Raw genomic sequence first — 22,519 nt, 5'->3', positions numbered from 1 at the left:
CTGATAAAAACGTCTATCATTAAAGCACAATATTAAATAGATTAGCCTTCAAAAAGACTATACTTGCGTAATGTATAAGTTAGGTTAACACAATGAATCGACCTGAATTTAAAAGTGTTTTTGTCTGTGTGCAGGACTGTGCCGAACTTTGGAGAGCCTGTAAAGATTCCGAATTCAGCTGAAATTCAATCGCGACTTGCGTACGTGTCATGCGTGCGCCAGCTCGAGGAAGTTAAGACAAGTGACTACTGTATGTATGTCCGGCCACCGATCGATAAGTACAAAACTCTGCAATTCGGTCTGTTCAATGAAATCATGGAAGTCGGTTATCAGCATGGCCGTACGCTGTTCGCCGGCATGAAAGCTGTCCAGCATGATCGCAAAATGAAATTTTTCGTGACAGGCGGCGTATCTAGTGAAGATATCCCGAAACAAGCTCCACTAAAGCCGACGACGTTTACCGATCTTGCATCGATCGTTTGCAGGGTAAAGAAACCTGTTAAAGAAACCTTTGAGGAAGATGATTTACATTCAGATAACTTCGTTGACGATACCGACTTTAGCCAGGAGGAGATCTGATAGTAAGATCATAAGCGAATAAACGCCGTAACACAAGGGTGCCTAGCTAGAAAAAGCACTTGTCTGTCTGGTCTTTCACTGAAGAGGACAAGAGGAGAAATCAAAGGGTTCACGACTCCTGAAGTGAATATGCTGGGCAAACAGCATCAGATATTCTACAGATGAATATTATTTAAGTTGCGGACAAGCGTGGCGTCTCGTATACTATGGCGTAAAAATCGAGAAAAAAAAACCTGCCTGCGTGTGGAACCCTTAAGATGTAAGTTGTAGTAGCTGAACAAAAGGCAGATTTACCTAGGAGGGGAAACAACGCTCATTTCTATATCCTTTGATTTGGAGTAACAGCTTTAGACCGTCAGACTGCATATGTAAATGACGCATTGGTAAACAGCGAATCGCGAGGCACCGAAGGCGACACCTAAAAAGAAAAGTAGACAGTAGCAACGGCAAAAATAAGCGTATTCGTAGTACACCGCGCTATACTTGCGATAACTAGTGGCTAACGGTTGAAATGTGTTATCTCATCAAGTCTCGCCCAATCATGCCTACACCAAAGCTGAGCGTATATAGAATCCGAACGGACTTCATATAATCATGGTTGATTAATTACATTTATGTATAATTTAATGGTTTTACAATTAATGCTGTTATTTTTATTAAGTGATGTATAGAAAATGACGATTGCGACCTGTAACGAGGTAAATAAAGACGCACGAAAAGCATAAAAGTGTAAAGCTCACAAACATATATACATATATAAGAAAAATAGCAAAAAAAAAAAAGGAGAAGAAAGTGGTGAATTTAATCAATAATGTAAGTAAACGAATAATCGTACATGCTTGTGTGTATGATGTTATATGTATATGAGATAAGATGATTAAACGAGTTGTTTAAAACAACTCGGGTGTAATTTATGCGGTATTGAAGGTATTGAGCGATTTACAGCGCGTATAGGAATACTTGAAGTGTGTCATTTTTCGAGTGAGCTAAGACGAGAAGTAATGCTATTTTAAAAAAATAAATAAAGTCAGTAGAATAGGTTGTCTTTAAGGGACGCATGTTTTATTGCTAAGCTCACAATATCACTTCGCATATGGAGAGTATATATGCCCCAATTTCAATGCTAGAATAACAATGAGCCTTTCCTATATATTTTCAAACTCAATATCAACTGATGCCTTTTGTAAAGTGAAAAAAAATTATTTTTGAGATAGGAACGGGAGCATCCCTGTGAAAGTTAACTTGTCGAAGCTGAATGTTGTTTGTTTGCTTATAGGAATAATTTCAGTTCTGAAGTTAAATTTATGACGAAATATGTTTGTATATAAGGGTATGATGAAAGTGATGTTTAGTTAACATGATGTGTAAGAACGATAAAGTACTAAAGAACATGGGTCCATTTTCAAATAATTGACATGCCCATGCAGGCAGTAGCATTTAACATCCGTTTACAACAACGACAACAACAAGGCACCTACTGCTAAACTCGATAATGACTGGCTGACGTTTGTTGATGGACAATCAACGACAAGTTAACTATACAGCATAGAAAAATATTATATATTATTAAATATATGTAATTCATGCACTTATTGAGCATACATTCTACAAAATATAATCGGCGATTGTTCATTTTCAATTTTTTTTTAAATTTAGACATTTACATATTTGTAGTCGACTGGTATATAGGCTACGGCAAACTTCAGGTCGGTGCACTATATTGTGTTATTAATCATAGTAGTTTTTACAGACACATCGTCACTTGGCCCCTAGAAACCTGCGACTACGTATCATTTACGATGGCTTTGCAAAGCAGTGTATATACCGAAATAATTAGCGATATAATGCTTAGTTTTTTTTCAGTTCATTGCATACGTTAGCTCTAATCGCTCCAGCGTTGAAAAGCTCTACACGAATGTCGGCGGCGTTTCGCAGCGTTTGAGGAAGGTTTAAATGGCTGAGAATTCGGAACGTAATCTCAGAGCTTCACAACAGGCACCAGCCAATAGGTAAGCGAGTCGATACTTTGCTTTATGATTTATCGACCTAGTATGCAAAAAAATCTTCATCCGAATCAGCAGGTCCAAATAAGGCGCTGGGCAAATAGGGCTAGATCCGTCAGCGATTTTCAGCTGCTCCTTCTATTTTACTCCTACTAATTAATTGAGCACTTTCGTGAGGACGTTAACATACGTCGAAGTATTCAGAACCTAGCCAGCCCCTGGCATCTGGTCAAATATAACATGGAAATGAACCAACGTCATACACGGAAATTTTGTAACTTACCGAAATTGCTTTCCCAATGTAGGCTATGGGAGTCCTGCATGTTGTTTCAATCGAATGCCTTCTCAACGCAACCTGTGTGTGTTTTGTGATAGTTTGCACACTCTCCAGATAGAAAGAAGATCCCTTGCTCGACAACCGGGTAAGAATATTATAGTAAACGCTCTTCTTAGCAATTCTGCTCCGCCGCGACAGAGGTGTTCCTTAATCATTTTTCTTCGGAACTGTCGGAAGAGTCGCATCTCTGCCCAGGGAGAGGATCCGTACTTAGACACGCACGTGAAAACATTCGCTGTGCGACAAGGGGCTATTTTGAGGTTGTCTTGAAATTCTTATTGCGAGCCCTGTGTAACTGACATTGTTGGCTCTCTAAGGTCTGTAGAAGCTCTTGCAGGACGAACTTCCGTCCAAGTAGGTGGCGCTTTGGCGGCCTTCTTACATTGCTCATTATTTCACCTGGTTGCAGCATCTCCATAAGTACCGTATGGCCGTCGCGAATATTTTAGCAAAGTTTTTGTTCAAAAAGCAAGTAATTCAATCAAGAAGATCGAGTTAGCTATTCGTGAAGCTGTCTTCGGCTCGACTTCGATAACTTAATCATTTCCAGATAATTGTGCCGCTTTATAGCGTATTTAGCTGGACAGCTGATAAAAATGTGCCCTAACAACATAATTGTCAGCATCCTGAGGCAGGCTCTTAGCTTTTCTTATCTATGGGTGTACATTAGACCCTGTTAGAGAAGCATTAAAAGATTTAGATATCAATCAAGGGCGTAACCGGCGTTGTTTATCGACTCACATTACTACCTACTCAAACTAGTGCAAAAGTAAAGTGCTCAAATAGACGTAATCCGCATGACTGGGTTACTTTTCAGCGCTTCCTTGGTGTTGAGCTGTGATTATATAGCGCGAATGAGAAAAGAATATAGATACATTTGTTAGACTATCGCGTGTATAGAGTAAACATTTACATATACAAGTTAACGTTAATGTTACTATTACAAGTATACAACAAACTAGTTTTTTTTAGCTATTGATTACCATTATCACAAATCTGACCGCTTTAAAGCGCCTGTTGTTTCCCTCGGTCTTCAAACGTTTACGCCAAGCAAGCCTTGAAGGGCAGACGCGCTGGCAGGTGACATTATCACTATGCCTATCACTTGGTGAGAAACAATGTCGCTTTGAAATAAAATAAGTAACACTTCCGAGAAACGCGGAGCTTGTAGCGCTGAGCGGTAAGGTTGCAAGCCATTCGGCAAATGTTCGTCCTTGTCAATTCAATAAGCTTATACGGTGCTGAATGAATGCATAAAATAGAGTCTAGTTGATCTCCTTTTCTTTGGTGTCCTCCGTCTTCGATTTCAGAAACAAAGGAATAAAAACTACGCAAGCATATGTATACATTGAGTACCGGCGTCCCTTACCGATCTTAAGCAATCACACAGGAGTCACCGAACGCATTTCAGCATAGCCCCATCAAAGGGCACACTCACATACATATGCCCCATGCCATTCCTGTTTCCCGCTATTCTTGTCTTTTGGCAAGAATTGTTGCTCGTTGAAGGATTGCAGTGTCTAGGTTTTGTCTCCGATTTACTACTGCCAAGACGCACTGACCCTTCATCCGGCTTGTCTTGGACTGCCCAACGGCTTTTTCCAGCTTCCTAGCGCCAGGCGCTATCGCGGAGTGTAGGAGCTGCTTTACCCAGAGAGGCAAAAAGGGAAACAGAAAGAACTTGCGTTAGGAAAGAATACTGGGGAGTGATGTATTGTATGAATAATGTGCCCCAGTCTCCTTTTTCTGTGGATTTTGGCATAGCACTGGTAGCACCTGACATCTGATATCATTGTGCGATCGAAACGTTGACTACACTAGTTTCAACCGGGCTAGGGAAGATCAAACGCCGCCTTTGGCAGTGAACGTCGTCCGCCTCCTATTTGCTAACGCTACGCTTTTTCGTCGTATCAATAGGAAAGAAGGTTCTTTTCTTACTTTGCCTGTTCCGGTAGCCCGGTCGTTGAAAAATGAACATCTAACGAAGCATCTATGAGATGTGAGATTCATTGTCTCGTTAGGCTAGTGCTAAATTGATGAACGTCTTTGCCATGCGCTATGTGTTTACATCTGCACAATTCGCCGAACATTTGTATATTTAACTATATGTTATTAGATTATTGCTCGTTTTGCTTGAATTTGTCATGGTCTTATTTTTTGTCTCACGCTTTCTGTTCCGCCTGCGAGCCAGGCTACATAAACACAATGTTTTTGTTTCCTATTTGTTGGCTCCTTACTGTAAATCAATAGTCTCCTTGTATTCGTATGTCCATAATTTCGTGCGGTGCAAGCATTCCTAAATTGCTGAGATTTTTGGCACCAAATACTGTTATTATGTTTTGTTTTTAAATCTTGCTTCAGGATCACAGATTTACTATTGCATTCGATTTCGTTTGCTGCTTGTGCTCATTTATAAAATGGCTTCCAGCTGTATCGAGGTTAATCTTTTATAATATTGTTCATATGGTCCATGATAATTTCGGTAAATGCGTGTAGTCAAGCGATCTGTTTCATGGTCGTCTCGGTACTGTCGGTTTCTAAAAATATCCTAACTCCGATAAATCGGTCGACAGCCCTTTTGGCGCTTGTCTTTACTACCAGGCTCGCGTAGTTTGACTGACCCCCCACTTGCCCTACGTAAGACCGCTTCGATGAAAAGAAATCTTTGCGGTACGTTCTTTTTTCTCTACTGTATGTTTTGATCTACCCCACGAGCCCGAGCAGATAAGAAATCACCTGGAAAGAACAGGACACGGCGAGTGGTTTTCTGTAACACCTTATTGGGCGGTCCTAAAGTGTACCTAGGGAGTTCTTTTCGAAGCGAGGTTTTCTTCGAGGTCATCTTCGAGCTTGCCGCAGGATCAGGAAGAAGCGTGGTGAATGTTGCCTGCCGTTCGACCACTCCGCAAAACTATGGCCTGTTTCGTACAGGTAACCTGGTTTATTAAATTAACAAAAAGGTTGTTCCTCAAAACGAAGCAGTTCTGACCCACTTCGCGAATGCGTTCAGACCCCTTAATTAACACTTTATCCAATATACTGCCTTTGCTTTTCATACGAGCCTGCGTCTACGCAGATAGTGCTGCAAGAGTACCCGACTCAGTATCCTGATCGACCCATTAAATTACAGCTACCGACACGCGCCATACTGAATATATGATAATGACACTGTTTAAATCGAACGGGAGGTTAAAATAATTTTTTTTCAACGTTGTAGGATTGTTTTATCACAATGTGTTGAGTATAGTTTTACTATAGGTTGGTCACGTCGATATCTAGAATATCAGTCAACACGAAAAATATCTATACTATAGCATAAGTGTGTCTAACATCACATTCTCATTATTGTTATCGGATTGCATTGGAATTCTTCGGCCTTGTAGATGTAGGGCCGGTCATCGTTCTGAAGTTTTACGGTATGTCAATCATACAATGACAACATCGTATCAGACCGAATTGGAATAACAGCTCTATTCGCAGGTACTGCCCCGCGTGTGTTTTGTTATTAAGCACATTTTGCCTTACCCGTGAGATTAAAATTTAGTTATATTCACGTCGAAATAACACCGAGTAACAATCCCTAACAGCTATAGCTTTTTCCAGAATATAGTTTAACCACAGTCTGCTGTTGATGTAATAAAATTCCTACATTTATGATACATAGGCACGAATGATGCTGGTGGCCGGCCATAGATGCAAACGACGGAGCTTTCAGTCTTGAAAAATGCGAAAGAACATACGGTTTATGACCACTTTATTCTACTTGTACAGAGGTAAAAGACTAATTATACTTATGACAGAAGTAACACTTAATAAGTTATAATATAAATCAGCAACAAATTGTTCTACAGTTTAGTGCAAAAACAGTTTTTCACGCTAGACACATTGAGCACACATGAACCCGGCGATCGCAAACCTGACGGGCTTTGCCTCGCCTCGTGGGGAAAGAGGATTTGTATGTAAAGCACGTTGAGGGAATTATTGCTGTAGTGGGTTTATGACCATTTGCCCCTGCCGTTCACCCACGCCAGTTCCTATATGCGTAGATAAGAAGAATGTGCTAATGCAGGACAGGTATCCTGCAAATATATTTCAAGAATGCCTAAAGGAACCAAACAACAAATTCGTCCCGCTAGCTCACTAATGAGCAGACACAAGTATGTAAGTAGTTTAAGCGTGCGTTACTAACTGTGGGATAATACCTTCCAACGTAATTTGCTACAAGTTGCGGCTGTGTAGCGTCAAAAGTGCGGCAGGGTGTAGGTAGACCGTTTAGAGCAAGACGTTTTGAATCGTAATGTTTTTTGTAGTAATATTGCCTTTAAGGAGCACTTCAATGTTTGCGGAACCACGAACTCGTCTAAAAATAATGTAGCTTCGGTCTTGGTCGAAGATCGGTTTATTCGAAAGAAAGATTAGCTATAAATTGGCCTTGTTTTTGGTAAATGGTCATTCCAAAGCAAAATCCTATTGGATATCAGCGACAGCTTAGTGGTTCATCACCATCTAGAAAAACGGTGAGAGTAACGTGTGAGAGCAGCACGATCTCATGTTTGAATCGACTCGTGATGACTTTCGATGCAATGAAATGCGGGTATACACCGTGAATATTTATCTTGGTATCGTTGTGTAGTTTCGGAAGGCCAAGATTTTTCATAAGGATAATAATAAATATGCCTTTCTCAAATTGCATAGGCGAGAGCCTGGATAACTTGAGACTGTCGAGGAATATGGTCATGGCATGAGAAAAGTTACCGTCATCCAAGACATGGTTGGGCACCTCGTACATCGTGGCCTCCTCGGAAAGGAGGTCGACGCTGATATTGGTAATATCTCGGGCCATTCAACTATTTATATGCATGTTGTTGAGAAGGTATCCATCGGAGAAAGAGATGGGTAGAGACTGTCGATGCATATGGTAATACATTTGGGCAGTATAGTAGTGTTAACGGGGAGAATGATACTATTACTGGCAGTTTTTAAATACCTATCTCCTGCAAGATTTAACAGTAGTTGAGAGTAGATAACGTCATTGGTGAGCCGCGCTGCGTTAGCTTATACATCATAAAGTGCCTCCACAAATGGGAGTGCTTTATGCGTACATGTTTAATGTTAACATTGGCGTTACGCCCGATCACAGGTAGTAGCTGCACGTCATTGCAGGACATCGTATAGATTTCGCAGAATGGCTCGTCAGTGCTGTGTATGTCGTTGAAGGATCGGTTAGCGGCTTCAAAGGCTTTGCGTTTAATCATAGGGCACTAGAACATGTGTTATTAGGTGAGGAAGATCAACTGCTTTTCTGTTGTTTTATATGTTAACTACATAGCGTGTTTTCGGTGACCTGGATCTTGAAGCGAGGGAGCGCAGCATAACCGTCAGATATTAAACTTGTAGCGGTGCTTAAATAAGCCATTGCAGGCGCCATTTTTCCGTCAGGGCTCATTTCTGCGAGTAGAAAATTATTGAGAAAGGCTTTGGTGAAGCCTCCAGGCGAGTCGACAAACATCATTTTCTATAAACTTAACTAGTTAGACAATGTAGACTACTCTCTCGATGGCATATGAAGCCGTTTATATGTAAGTGCGAATTAGTGAAATCATATGGATGTTTTTTCATAATGTTGGTCTTTAAACGTTGTTCTGTGGAAGGGAAGTTGAAGAAAAGTTAAAAGTCTTATTACGCTCTTCTAAGCTTGCCTGGAAATACGTCACTTCTTGATCGTGGTAGGCGTTGGTGATCGGGAGAGTCATACTGCGCGTCGACACGCGTGTGTTATATATGAAATCTTTAACTATGGCGTTCTTTTACAGCACTAGGAACAATCACAGGATATATATAGAATCGCTTGTAGCATCCGTATGGAGCCAGCATCTGCTGTCTTGTGGCCCCCTCATTTGTTGTTGAGAAAAAGCCCTGTCTATATGTAGGCTTCTTTGAATGCGGCTACATGATCTACGCGGATTTGGTCAAATGCGTCTAATGATTTATGTTTACAAAAGTGACAGAGCAGAAAATGCAGGTAGTGGATCTCGCCTGAGCATGGGTTACCTATGTAAATGCTATTAAAAATACTCACCTAATACTATATCGGGAAGCAGGAAACCTGGAAACCGAACGTTGACGAACTGTTATTCGTTTACGTGTCGTACCTGCGTGCCTCAACATAGAATATTGTTTCAGTGAGCTTATTTTGTTCGCAGAGCATTACGAATGCAGTGAGCAGCGTGGCCTGTTTTCACATCTCATCGCCGTCGAGTATTGTGCCCTCACTGAAGAACATTCGCGGATCCTGGGGATGCGAGTAAGGTTGTCCAACAGAGGGATTCTGTTCATGAAGTAGGAAGATCGGTGTTTGTGAGACAGCTTTGCACGGCCCATGTATCGGCCGTTACGGTGTCAACTTCATCAATCTTGAGGACAGCACTGTTGCTAGCTTTTTGACTTGGTAAAGGAGCATATTTCGACGTTCAAATGTTAGTCGAGGGTCATGAGAAGGTCGGTTATATATGGAGTAACCGATTGCAATGTTATGACACGATTAGCATGCTGTTAATTTTCTTTATAGCCGACAAAAAAACCACCTATGACAAGGGAGCGAAACTCATTATAATGTTTATCTAGTTACAAACAATAAGACATTGGCAAATATGCAAATGTACATCATCGTGTCCTGTCTTTGTATTACCGTGTATCGTGAACCACATTCCGCTTCCCCACGAAGGCAAGGTTGTCAAGCAAAATCATTGTCGATTACGCCAGTGAAGTTCGTATATGTCGTCCCTCGAATGCATTGAATAAACTGTAGCTTTCCCAACTCAGTCTTCACTTCAGTGTCGACAAAGCACTGTTGGTGCAGGCGGCCAGGTACAATGGCTAAATGCACTACCCTGATTCGTGATACGGTACGTGCATGTGGTTGGTTTTCTGTTTTGAGTTGTCGGTAGCTGAACCTATTAGCCGCCGTCACCGAACAGTAATGGTCATCGATCTGGATCAATAACGCTACGAAGGTCACAGATAGTTTCCTTTGCTGTGGTAAGCTAACAAATATAGGGATTCGCCGCTCGAAGCGTTTAAACAATAGCGCGCAGTTCGCAATGGTCCATAATGTGCAGCGGGCACTTGATGGGACCTTGAGGATCTGAGAAATAGATTTGAACAAACTGACATGACTTGTCATGCGCTAGTAATAGTGGATTTAAATACAGAACAGATTGTAAGCGTCCTTAGCAAGACGTCCTTGTCTGCTTACGGAAAACAGCGTCATCTGAAAAAGCATATTGTATTACTGCCTGTAGGCCGCACAAAACGCCTTGGCCGTAGGCCTGCTGGTTCTGTATAGCGCGTCGATATTAGCGGGCAGATTGCAGTCATTTATCTTTATTTTACTTTCCATGCAACAAAGATATGTCTTTTCATCTGTACACGGTGAAGCTTTACATTGACCGTATACCTGATTCTTTAGACGGATGCTTGTCGATAGGAGGCGCCTTTCCTTTGCTGAGCAAGCCGTTAAATAACAACCGGTAAGGCGTCATTGATTTGTGGCTGGGTAGAAATTGGTGGTGGATTCGGATAAGTTGACGGGAAATTGTCTACTTTGTGCTTTGTTGCCGCACCCTTTGCGGTGTGGTTCCGCGCGTCAGGAAGCTGCATGTCTCATGGCATGCGAGGGAGTAACCCACTTGGTAAACGTGGAGTCAGCGTTTAGCTCCTGTTTTAGGTCAGGGTGGGAGAAGTCGACGGCACATTGGTCAGGACAATCCGGATGTCGATCATCAATCGGTTGTGGTAGGGCCTGGACGGGACGAAGAGATTCGGGTATTTTCTGTGTAGCTTTGCATGCTCTCTTCGCGGTTCGATACCTAATGGAGACGAATTTGAGCCAACAGCATTGCAATGCAGGCGGTTAGGTGTCTTGTGCGCCTTGACTTGCTGTTGGCTGTCTGTGACAGTGACCTATCCGAATCAGTTGGAACAGCCCTGGAGAATTATAACACAAAAACAAAATGTCTGCGGCGTTTAACTACAGCGTCCAATAGTTCGGGCACGCAGACACGATGTTCCACTTTCAATACGTGCGTCAGCATTCGACGGCTACTCTATCCAGTGACTGCAGCGGATGAACGTAACGCTATCGATCAGAAAACGAATTTTTTTTCTAAGAGCAAATTGACATGCCGGATAAGTGAATGAAGGTAGATGTTTAATGATGGATCAGCACGAACGATGCTGGTGGTCACTGTGGCGTTTCTAAGCGGTGCTACGGCGTTGTTTCTAAATGTAGAAAATAAAAAAGCAATTGGTGCCTCGATTCACGACCAATTTTACGTTCTGTTGGTAAAATCAAATTTATTTTACTATTTAGTTTAATCGGTCCCATCTTCTGCATTGCCCTTTTCAAAATGAAATTATAACAACCGTAAGCCCACTACTCTTTTTTTTAGTTTTAGTGTCATCAGTAATTACATGTGGCTGTGACTACCTGGATAAATAGATGGTGCATTTCTTGCCCACGGCAATTTATAATACTATATTCCACTACATTTACTGGCATTGGTGACGTCTATGGGGCGCATTTTTGTCTTTTTAGGGTGTTCTGCGCGAATTTTCTAAGAATGTGTGAATAAGCCATCATTCAGTTGGTTCTGTTAGCCTGTCAGTTCACCTGATCGAATAGTATTTTTCTCTTTCACAAGCGGGCCAATGTAAAAGGGGTTTTTGTTTCTAACTAATCGAAAACTCGCGATGGTCTCAGCCCAACTAATCCACATGTTGCTATACGTATTTATGCATATATATATATATATATATATATATATATAAACACGCCTTCACGCCCAAAAACGAAGCGATTGTAGCAACGCTTCTTTGTCAATTAAGATGACGTTTAAAATACAGCGCCACCGTCTCCGCAACACCGTCGCATAATAAGGAAATTAAGATGGCAGCCATTACGAGTAGTGTTGGTCGTGTGCGCTGTAGTCTAATGGTGCAATTTTTACTAATATGTATATGGTTAATTATTGTTCTAGCAACAATCCAACGGTACTCGAGTAGATAATTTAAGGTATGTTTTTGATATGTGGCGATAATGGTCATCTGCTGGAGATATGATAGTAAGAGGCTATAAGTAGACTCAACAGCAATTATGTCTTAGGTGAGGGGCTTTTTTTCCACGGAACGATTTGGCACAATTGCTTCTCATGGTCAAATGGTGTTCTTGGTTTACATTAAAGTCAACGTAGAGAGTGGCTGTTCATGACATTAACTCAGATTTTGGATTAGTTTCCATAACATTCTGATCCAAACGTCTTATGGGAACGTACACAGGTTCATAAATAAACTAATATTTCGATCTTTACGTCCGCTGCTGGCGGTAAGTATTACTTCAAACGGCTGGCTTCCCAGCATGAAACAAATGTCTCTACGGTCAGTTTGGAACTTGGACGACTACGTGTCCTAAAATTGCTAAGTCAACAGATTCCAACTGAACAATCACAGAAACACACGAAATCATCTACGGTTGGCCAATTAAGCCAATCCTAGTGTATGGTTCTGTCACCTTTGCCAGATTCCAATAGTGTCAAAAGAACACGGTATTGGCTTTATGAGTAATCGCTTATTGTGCCGCCAATAGATGGCTCGTAGGACGTATGCAAACAGAGTTTTTGCTTGTCACATTGTCATTGTGAGACTTGCATTGCTTTACAAAAAAGTTTGTAATTAATTTTCTTATAGTGGCAGTCCCCATAGAAACAGTGTTTGGCCAAGTGATCTACGCCACATCATTCACGGCGACTAGCTGTTGGCAAAACCAACGCAGTGGACCCTAAATTCAGAATAGAACGTGAATTCTACAGGATCAAGTATGACACGCACGCAGTTGTTATCTGTAACTGTACGGACGTCTTTTTGATTACGATCTCGAAGCACGTAATCCTCTTCATATACTTCGGTTACTGCTAGCATACTTCGGCTGTTCAACCTACGACCGTTCTGGTTGCATGTACATGCAGAATGACAGCGATGTTCACTAACGGACACAAGACAAGGAAGCTAACGTGAGTTTAAATGTACCGTTATGGTCAATACGAGAAGTTAACGGGAGTATTTACTATGGTTAAACGATAGCCTTTGTTTATTGCTGATAGGCAAATAGGTTTGTTCACTTATATAAATCTATATGAACTTACAGACATTAGCCAATAACGATGGTGGCGAGAGTACAGGCGCTGGGTCTAGAACAAGAAAGAGTGGATTTTCGTGTACCTTTTCGTATGGATGTGCCGCTGTTGGCGGATGTGGGCGTATAGAGGAACACGTGTGGCTGGGCAGCTATCATTGTTGCTTTGTAGAAATTTTAATTTAGCTAATAGTGTCTACGCGTCCCGTTGCCTATGCTGCTGTTATAATTCATGCTGGCATTGTATTTACTTCATTTCTGGCTTATTGAGCTCGAGCTTGCTCAGCACAGATTACCTGAGACAGGCGACAGATGTATAGCACCGCATGAACATTAAGCAAGCACCATTTTGACCATGATATAAACGCTCAACATCAGTAAAGATAGACCTTAATATCATTGAGTGGCTCGAATGATTGTGTTGATCTCACGTTCTGTAGATAACAACGGGAACAGCAGCAATATTAACGCAACTTCTGATTCAAGTTATTGTATCATTAATACGTTCGTACACATGAAAGGTGAGATAAAAATAATCAATTTTACTTGGCTAGAAAACGAACTGATTGAAAACGGGCTATCGAGTCTCGAAACATGAACGCCAATCAGCGGCAGCGTTACGTCTGCTGCCAATATTTACCCAGGCGTAGAAACTATATTAAAGTTTCTCTAATTTTAATTAACAATTAAACAGGCGATGACAAAAAGAATCAACGATCTTTATATTTGCGCGTTTCAGTATTTTGCGTTAGGGTAATTGCACAGCGTTTCACGCCTGTATTTGGTTTAACCCAGCTAGTCTTCTTATATACGAATATTGCAGCTCCTGCTTGTTTTTAACTGAACGAGCAATGCTGATACGTATGCTGGGTAATATAATACGTGCAAAGGAAAATGTATTTATGGATCGTTGTTTTATATGCTCGTTTGAGCTGTAAATAATGGCATCAGCTTTAAGCCACATTCGAGGACATCTACTTTTCTGTATAAGGCCTTTGTCAGTGTGATAAGTATGATTCCACTGTCTACCCCTTAGCCAAAACACATATATATATATCGTATCTACACATTAGTGTCAATGAGAGTTGCTTGTTGTGGCGGATTAGCCTCTATCGAGATGAGTTTAACGCTTGGGTCGTGCCACGTTTCGTAGGATTGTCCATTAATTATTCGACGTACATAGACCATGTCTTGGAGCCCCTTATTCTATTCAAATTCCGCCTTCACGAAGAGCCTGTTAGCATCAAACCTGATTTTTACGTGAGGTATGAGAGGCCAGGTGACCAACTAGAAGCCTAGGAATACTCGAGAGTACAATGGCAACTTTGATCAGTGTACAGAGCTCACAACGTGTCTTGTAAGATCAAGATAAAGCTCTTGGGTCTGTCACTGCATTTACAACGAATTGCGCAGCCGAACTCACAGTCCTGCCATCCTAGTGGTTTCTAAATTGCTCGGATCTCGGCTCAATTGCGAAGGCAGAATCGTATCTGAACCTCAAGTTGAACTTTCGTACCAGCGACAGATGTAGAAGAAGTGACAGAGTGAGAGGAAGTAGTTCGTGCCCCGGGGAAGATATATTCGGTGAAGCCCTGCTGCTCTAATCCTTTTACGCGTATTGTGTATACCTATATGGTGTAGATATTGTTGATTGTTTCAGGATAACATTTGGCCGGATAAGAGGAGAGGGTATCTTCTTCCTTTTAATTTGACGAGGTATATAATAATAGAAACACGTTTCACGTACTGTTACAAAGTGGCGCAAGGCAACTTCGTCAGTGCTCTAGCCTCCTATTTAATGGAATCCTAGCTTTTGCTCTGTCATCGATTGAATCTGAGTGCCAATGTTTGCATTATGCAGGAATAGCATGTTTTAATACGGTCTCTTCATTCACAAATGGTATTTTATATTCCGAACACTATGGAATAGGACGCTAAATGTCAAGACGCCTTAGTGTTATATCAGCACATGTATTAAACGTTTTTAGTGGCAACGCATCGTCCTTTGCTTTGTCGTTCATTTTGTTATATCAGCGTTCAAACTTATTGGTACAAGCAACTCACCTAATAGTACGAGGCCAGGAAAATTTACCTTCTGCTAAAACCCTCGCAAGATCATATCTAAGTGTACGCGTATAGCTCTTTTTCTTATCCCCACAATTTTATGTGCATAGAACCTTTCAGTACGAGTATTCTCAGGTAGTCAAGAAATCGCTAGTCAACAGGTGCACATTTATTCATGTTCCCCATCAGCAAACCCATTCTTAAAAGCTTGAATCGAATTTCTATGGTCCATAGCTCCTTTGTTGAGTTCTTATAGTTCTGACTCGACTTGTTGAAGTATTATCGTATGATGCCTTTGTAGGTCTTTTTCGCTGTGCTTTCTTGGATTTTTCTGTTTGCTTGTATGCTACTATTGGTATTACCGTGAAGTGGTCAACTTTGGTTACGACGCATGTGTCTGTTGCTTCATGTTGAGACTTTAAATCTAAAATCAACTTTATTTCATAAACGCAACAAATACGATGCGAACCTATCCAGTTATATTGATTGAGGGATCACACTTACTGATGTGCGTGGGGTCCTTACACGCAAACATTCTTTCTACAAACATAAGGGATACTTCGTGATAGTACAAATATCGCGATGGCAGAAACTGCATTCGAGACATGAATACATGTTGAGAATATTTGAACGGATACGTATATTATTGGATACTCCGTAGCGCTGGGGCACGCCGAACCTAAATATCCCTTTTCATGTGAAATAATCTACTTCAGGTGTTTATCATACTTGGAGTCTAGCGTGTTGTAATAAAGGTCTTTTGCCTTTATAGTTGCCCGCTGTCCTCTGCTATGCCCGTTTGGCTGGAATGAAGCGGAGGAAAACCTATAATACTCGCAGCTTTCCCAACCTCGAGCTCGTAGGCAATCAGTTGGCTGCAGCACCCCAAAGCCGAATACTTTTCTTCTTTTCATGTCTGCTGTCCGCCCCCTGAGGCGCGTCAAGGGCTTTCACTAGGAGGGGCCCAATAATATCCCAGCTGCATTCCGATTTCTCTATATACAGAATTTCACCGCCCTAAATTCCCTCTACAGACTGTCCATGCCATGTCTGTAGCCATTTTGTTATTATTATTATTTCACTGCCTCTTCTCATAGCTTAGCAGTGGACGTAGAGGTCTTTTAAGGAGCCTGCCTGGAGAAGTTACCTTATTGTTTCTATCAGCAGATGGTAGCTGATGTAGCATTCAATGATAAATCATGGTATGTACGATGTGGGCGAGTCACTTAAGGATTCTATGACTTTCTACAATGTCTAGAACAATTCCCCGGAAAATTCGGGCCTAATTACAGGTCTATCTAACTTTCCTTCTAGATAAAATAAATTCATAAAAAGAGTGTAAAGTTCCTTTCTCTTTGAGTGGATAAACTCCGTCGTCCTTCTTGAATGATATAAAAATAACAACAGTTTTCCTTTAGGTATAAATTGTGCCGGCAGATGAGATCGAATCCTGTTTTTCTGAGACAAAGACGGTAACTAGCCTGGTAGTCGCACAAATGACATCATTAAAAACTTTGGCAGCTCAGCGATCCCCCAATAACTTTTTAACGGGTCGTGTCATAAGTTCCTTCATCTCTGTTGACGTCTTGAAAGCTGAAACGATGGTTCGAACTACTCTCGAAACGAAACTCTGTAATGTCTTTCGGGCATCAGCCAGAGCAAGATATGCTGCAAAGGAATATATATGTGGATAAAACCGTACGTAAAGTACCGTGCTAAAACTGAATGGCTTGCAGGATGCTTTTAAAAATTGTCGCCTGTACCATATGAAAAAATCAGGCAAACGTTTCATGCTTCATGTTTCTTCCGAACGGGTCGCCGAAAAGGTGATATAAGCCTTGAGATTAGTGCGGAGCAAGAAATAGATCAAGTATGTGAATTTGTATGCAACTATATGGGTTAATTAGATCTATATGTTATAACATGCGGATATAAAAGATTAACCTACCACTCACGTAAACAAACTCGCAGAAAGTGGTTTTTATGAGATAAAAAGGATCATTATTTAATAGCAAATAGAAAGTTTTTTTCATTGAGAGATTTGCGGTGAAATATACATCAATTATTTCCCTTTTTTTTTAATTAGCCGGCTATATTCGACAGTTCGTGTTTTGGATATCATCCGCACTGCGGACCCTCAAAAAAGGGATAATTGCTAGTGGGTTACTATATCATGTAAATTTAATGTTATTATGTTTGCCGACTCGTGAAGAACTTGATGCACAGAAAAATAAGTGTTATGAATGAAAATTTTATATGCTATTTTTTTTTGTTCACTTTTGAATTTATACGTAGGAATGTACTCGGTTTCGATGGCAAACATCTGCAAATCTACGGTAATCCTTAGACTCACTGCCATATCAAGTGTTTGAAGGTTTCCGTGTCCGTAAATAAGCGCTGTATGTTTGGTCCATCTAAGGAACGCTTTGCAGTGCAGGTGCATATTGTCAGGCAAAAAAATAATGGCCGCAGTCAAACCGTTCGCTATAAGCTCCCTAAAAAGCGAAAATTTTTGGGGGCCTAGTACGGACAAAGGCTTTTTATTGCCTGCTTCTGTGTATGTCGCTTGCAAAACGAAACCAAAGAGAAAAAAAGAGAGAGGAAAAAGGAAAAAAAGACAGAAAAGGGAAGATGAAATAAAACGCATGCAGGAACCGGTAGACGCAGAAATAAATAAGGTTCCAAGAATAAGAAGCGCACTCATGGCTGGCCGCGGCGAGGTTTTTCCTAGCATCTCCATCACTTCTTAGGATATGTAGTATAGACAGAGTCGCACATCGTAAGTAGCTTACGATCAGCGGCTACTGCTTTTGTCTCTGTCTACCGGCTTCACGAAGTCTCCTGAACAAAGCTAACCCTTTCGCCGTAGTGGAGAGGTTAGCAGCAATAGTCCCGCATACGTCTGCCTGCGTGTGTGGTCCTTGCGAGACTCGTGAGGATCATCAATACGGGTACTCTCCCAACAGTCACACGAGCGAGTTCAAAATATATAAAGTGTTTCTGGAAAAATTTTCTTGGTACCTTTCTATAGTAAACGTCTATAAATGGGTTGGAAAATGACGCAGACACAAATCTATAGGCCGCTCAAAATTGAAGGGTATAATGAGCTTACTTATTAAAGGCTATTTGTGAACCGAAAAGTGAGCTGGGATTGCACTACCTACTACAAGAGTCAGCGGCAGCATCACCACGCCTCCAATGCAAACTATCAGTAGGGTAAGTAAGCTCTTTGCAAAATCGGACTATAGAATAAAAGCAGGGATTACTGACGAAGTTTCAGAACAGCATGTGCAAACTATTCGAATTGCTTGTGCCTAATGATAAGAAAGTTCACGAGTGACAAGGAAGCTGCCGTCTGTCTGATGCGTGTGCACGTATGCATGCGTGCTGTGTGTGCGTGCGGTATAGTAAGTAAGGATATCTTGCGCTTTCGCCCGACAGCGCTGCCGCTTTGCTGTTGCTGCCACAGCCGTTGTGCAGCTTCGACAGCTTCAACCAGACCACTGGCAAGGGCCAGTGGGATTCATTGATGAGTCGACAACTTTTCGTACGCGAGGAAGAGCGCTCATTTGTACGACGTACGTGCGGCGTTTAAATATTTACGTGCGTCGTAAAGGCTAAGAGGCGGAGGACGGAGCAGCAGTGCCAGCTTGGCCCGCTCAGCTGTCCGCGCTGTTGGACAACCTGGTCAGGGCCTAGAAACGAACAGAAGATTATGGCGAGTAACGGAAGAGGCAAGGGTGTATGGGTGGCTGGAGAAGCTGGCGGCTTCGAGCGGGTCGAACTGGAGCTGCCGCTGGTGCTAAGGGTGATTATCGAATTCGAGACACGTTTTGCTTCGAGCCAGGCTGGGAGAGTGCAATGAGGGATGTACGGCGGGCGTGGTAATAGTCGAGGAGCCATTCCGAAGGGAAGGGGTAGGGTTGGAGTCAAAGGATCTATCTAGTGGTTGCTCTTGCTTTAACTATCGCCGCTGCTGGGGCCCGTGACGACAAGTACCGTGCGTTCTACATTCTGGCCATCACTCCCTCACTAGGGTTTTAGTTTGGAATATCCCTCTGATTAGAATGGGTCTAGTTTTCAGTTTGAATTGGTCCTGACAATGATCTGTCAGGATATATCTGCTGAGATAAACTGATTTTCGGACGTATCTTAAAATTACCGCATTCATGTCAAACGTGCCCTAACGTACTGCGATTCCACCAAAATCAAAGGAACTACCATAATAAAAAATTTAGATTGTTCTAAATAATATTGTGGCATCTTAATTGAGCGAGCGTATTTTTGTAGCTATGCATGTGGGTAGTACTGCACACATGTCTTAATGCATTTCAGAATTTCGGTACGAGGGCATTTCTTAGGTAGATATGGCGCGTCAATCAGCGTGCGTAAACCTGTCGGGACAGCATTCAGTATAGACGTTGAATATTACATGCTCGACGACACTTTGTACAACGTAATACGCCACCTAAATAATATTAAAAAGTTTGTTTACTTTTTAAAGTTTGTCTGCATGTAATGTCTGCATTAAGTACTTGAATTGCCTCTTCACACATGACACGTTTGCCGCACGAGTCTCGTTTTCTGTTGGAGTTCTGTTCCACATCGTCGGGTTAGTAGCGGCTTTATTTTAGCGTAGCCGTGCTGGCGAGTTCATTTTTTCTTCTTCGGGTCTTCGACTAGATCGTTTAGTTGTTAATTCCCTCTGTTGTTATTGCCAAAACGTTGATTTTCCACGTTACACATATTGTCGAAATCGACAGTTCGTTGTTACTGGTTGCTACCGAGCAGCGATCGTAATTTAAAAAGGTGACATATCGTCACTGAATCCTCGTTTTACCGTAGAAAACGTTAGTACCGATGGAATTAAGTCGCTAGGACGCACCATGAGCAACAGTATGCATCGTATAGCCATGCGTTTATGCATGACATCTACCCATATCCATATTAAATCTTACACATTTGACAGATCAGAACTCTCCTGCTGTCCGTCGTGCCGGCACTGCTATCTCCCTAAGTAGCGTTTTTCTGAATCGGTCATTCGCTTTATCTTTTGTTATCAGCCTGATTATTGCTACTGCTATTGAGGTAAAGATTGTTGTCGGTCGTAACAGTGTGCGCTGTCTTTACGCAGAGCTGCTGTGGGGGGCGACGCTGCTATTGTTGGAAATAGGACTTCCTCGTTTGAACTCAGGCACATTCAGACGATCGAGACGTAACCAATCGCGTTGCCTGGGTCTCCACCGGCTCCAACACGAGGCAGTTGCCGCCGCCGCCGCCGCCGCCATAGCAGCAGCCTTCCGGATTGCTCCCTAGAGCGCAATCGTCCTTCCCTGTAGCCGAAAGCAATTTTAAAAATCATTTTATGGTAAAATGAATAGGATAGCAATTAACGTTCGCGCAAGAACAGCGGTTCTGTCCAACACCGTCAGACACCTCCATAAATAATGAATATTCATTTTTAGTTACTATAATTTGTAATGTGTTTGCCACCGAATACTACACATAATATGTTTGATGATGTATGGATTTCAGTGGCCGTAAAACACCGATGTGGAAAGTAGCTGCTTGTCTTGAGTAACTGGAATTTCGACTTTCATTGCGTATGGTCCGCTTGGAGCTAAGGTGGTCGAAGCGAGACTTATTTTGGCGGTGGTCAAAATGAAAACGAATATGTTTCAAGCAGACCGTTTCGTTGCTATCTGCACTTTGAGTAGACGAGCTTCTTCCTAATTGATTTTGCGACAAATCGTACTCTTGGAGGACAACACACCGTCAAGTCGACCTTGCAGCTTGCGCACGACTGCTTATAAATTTACTGGCTTTAATTAGTCGATTGCTTGGTTAAGCCAAGAATCTTTGGCAAACTTTAAATTCGTTTTTTCTTTATTCGATTATAATTTTTAACTGAAAATGGTCGGGTCCAGATTTTTCAGTTCTACTGATCAGTACACTTTTGACATCTTACCCCGCAGTTAGGTAAATTCGATACGTGCGCGATCTTACGTACACACACGTTATCATGACACGTTATTTGATCGGCGATATTCAGTGTTGTCACATGAGGATGCGCATAACAGGTTTGAAAAAGAGTCGAAAAGAGGGGCATTTTTTTCCTGTGGCCTAAATGCAGGACGATCTTTTTTTTTTCGTTCTCCTCAACGTCAAGTCGGATATGGGTTTTATACGGCGTCGTTAGCTGTTTCATTCGCATTTCAAACCCAAATACATTGGTAGCTTTTTATGTTTTATCTTTCTAATTGACAACTCAATCGTTTGCATATAGCCTCATTTTTAGACGCTTCATAATTCAACCGGAGAAAAACGAGAAATGTCATCTTTAATCTAATACACCAATGACTATTTGAAGCATTTGGCCGTGGTACGCAGCAGAAGTTTAGCAAGCAAATGTTCAGCAAGACGGAGTACACGAAGCAAGAATCATGGAGTGGTTTCTGTATTATATGTACATATGAAAAAAAAAAACGCAGCTATGTATGGGTCTATACGCGGCAGCATATCGTAGATCTTTCATCGTATATTGTTATAGATTTATGTATATCCTTGCATCGGAAAGGAAGGGGTCAGACAAATAAGACACACCAGCCGAGCTAATTTCATGGGTGTCTCTGTGTTCATATGGAGTGCACTGGTGATACCATACTCAATATTGCTCCCAGGATCACTATCAATTTCCGCCGGAGGTCGAAATAGATATTAAATCCGTGATTATGTTTGCACAGGGCTACCGCCGCTGGCGTCTTTACAGCAGTTTCTGTCCGCTTGTCGAATATCAACCCAACGCTTTCCTGCAACAACACAGGAACAGTCAGACACAGAACAACTATTGGAACGCGTACGTGCGGATCTATTGCCAGCGAGGCTCCCCTTCCCCCCAGATGATCAAGATCCGAGCTCACACTCTCTTCGTAGAGCTTTCTACTTGCCCGACGTTTTCGCTCTGATTTCCAGCCTTTCCCCAACCCGTTTGCCCAAATTCGGCATTTCATCTCCAGCTAACTTCGTCTTTGTGCATCAGATCAAACAAGAAGGAACGCAAAGAGGTGATGAAGAAAAGACCTAAGCAGACTGCGCACCGAGTGCATCTTTGAAAGCTTATACCCGTTTCAAGCCGTTTCAGACGAGAAAAAATCCGCTAACGAGAAATTTGCAGGAAGCACGGCTGACACGCCAGAATATTTCGACAGCATTACTATCCGGTGAATCACATTGATTCTTCAAAGATAATATTGTAGCTTATGCATAATATGCCGTGCAAAAAAGCTCTATTTAAACGTGCCTAAGATAACTGTAGGTGTACAGTGTCTTAGGAAAACAAAAGCTTTC

At 41.8% G+C, this 22,519-nt stretch overlaps 1 protein-coding gene across 12 annotated transcripts in view; it reads left to right on the top strand.

Moving 5' to 3' along the window:
- Nucleotides 1–22,519, top strand: part of sws (patatin like phospholipase domain containing sws) — a 50,112-nt gene that overhangs the window by 16,469 nt on the left and 11,124 nt on the right. For 3 of the 12 annotated variants that reach the window (XM_022835316.2, XM_022835306.2, XM_022835263.2), the window contains exon 10: nt 135–2,197. In XM_022835316.2, coding sequence (XP_022691051.1) covers nt 135–579 — 445 coding nt within the window. In that variant the 3' untranslated portion in view covers nt 580–2,197. Of the gene's footprint in view, nt 1–134; nt 2,198–2,431; nt 2,589–4,229; nt 4,588–7,614; nt 7,746–9,122; nt 9,697–21,915; nt 22,393–22,519 lie in introns of those variants that run through there. The other 9 variants (XR_002681145.2, XR_002681143.2, XR_002681129.2 and 6 more) reach the window with 8 other exon arrangements.

The sequence above is a fragment of the Varroa jacobsoni genome, unplaced genomic scaffold (genome assembly GCF_002532875.2).
Source record: "Varroa jacobsoni isolate VJ856 unplaced genomic scaffold, vjacob_1.0 scaffold_63, whole genome shotgun sequence".
Taxonomy (NCBI): domain Eukaryota; kingdom Metazoa; phylum Arthropoda; class Arachnida; order Mesostigmata; family Varroidae; genus Varroa; species Varroa jacobsoni.
The sequence above is the reverse complement of the archived record's forward strand: the minus strand, read 5'-3'. Positions and strand labels throughout refer to the sequence as shown.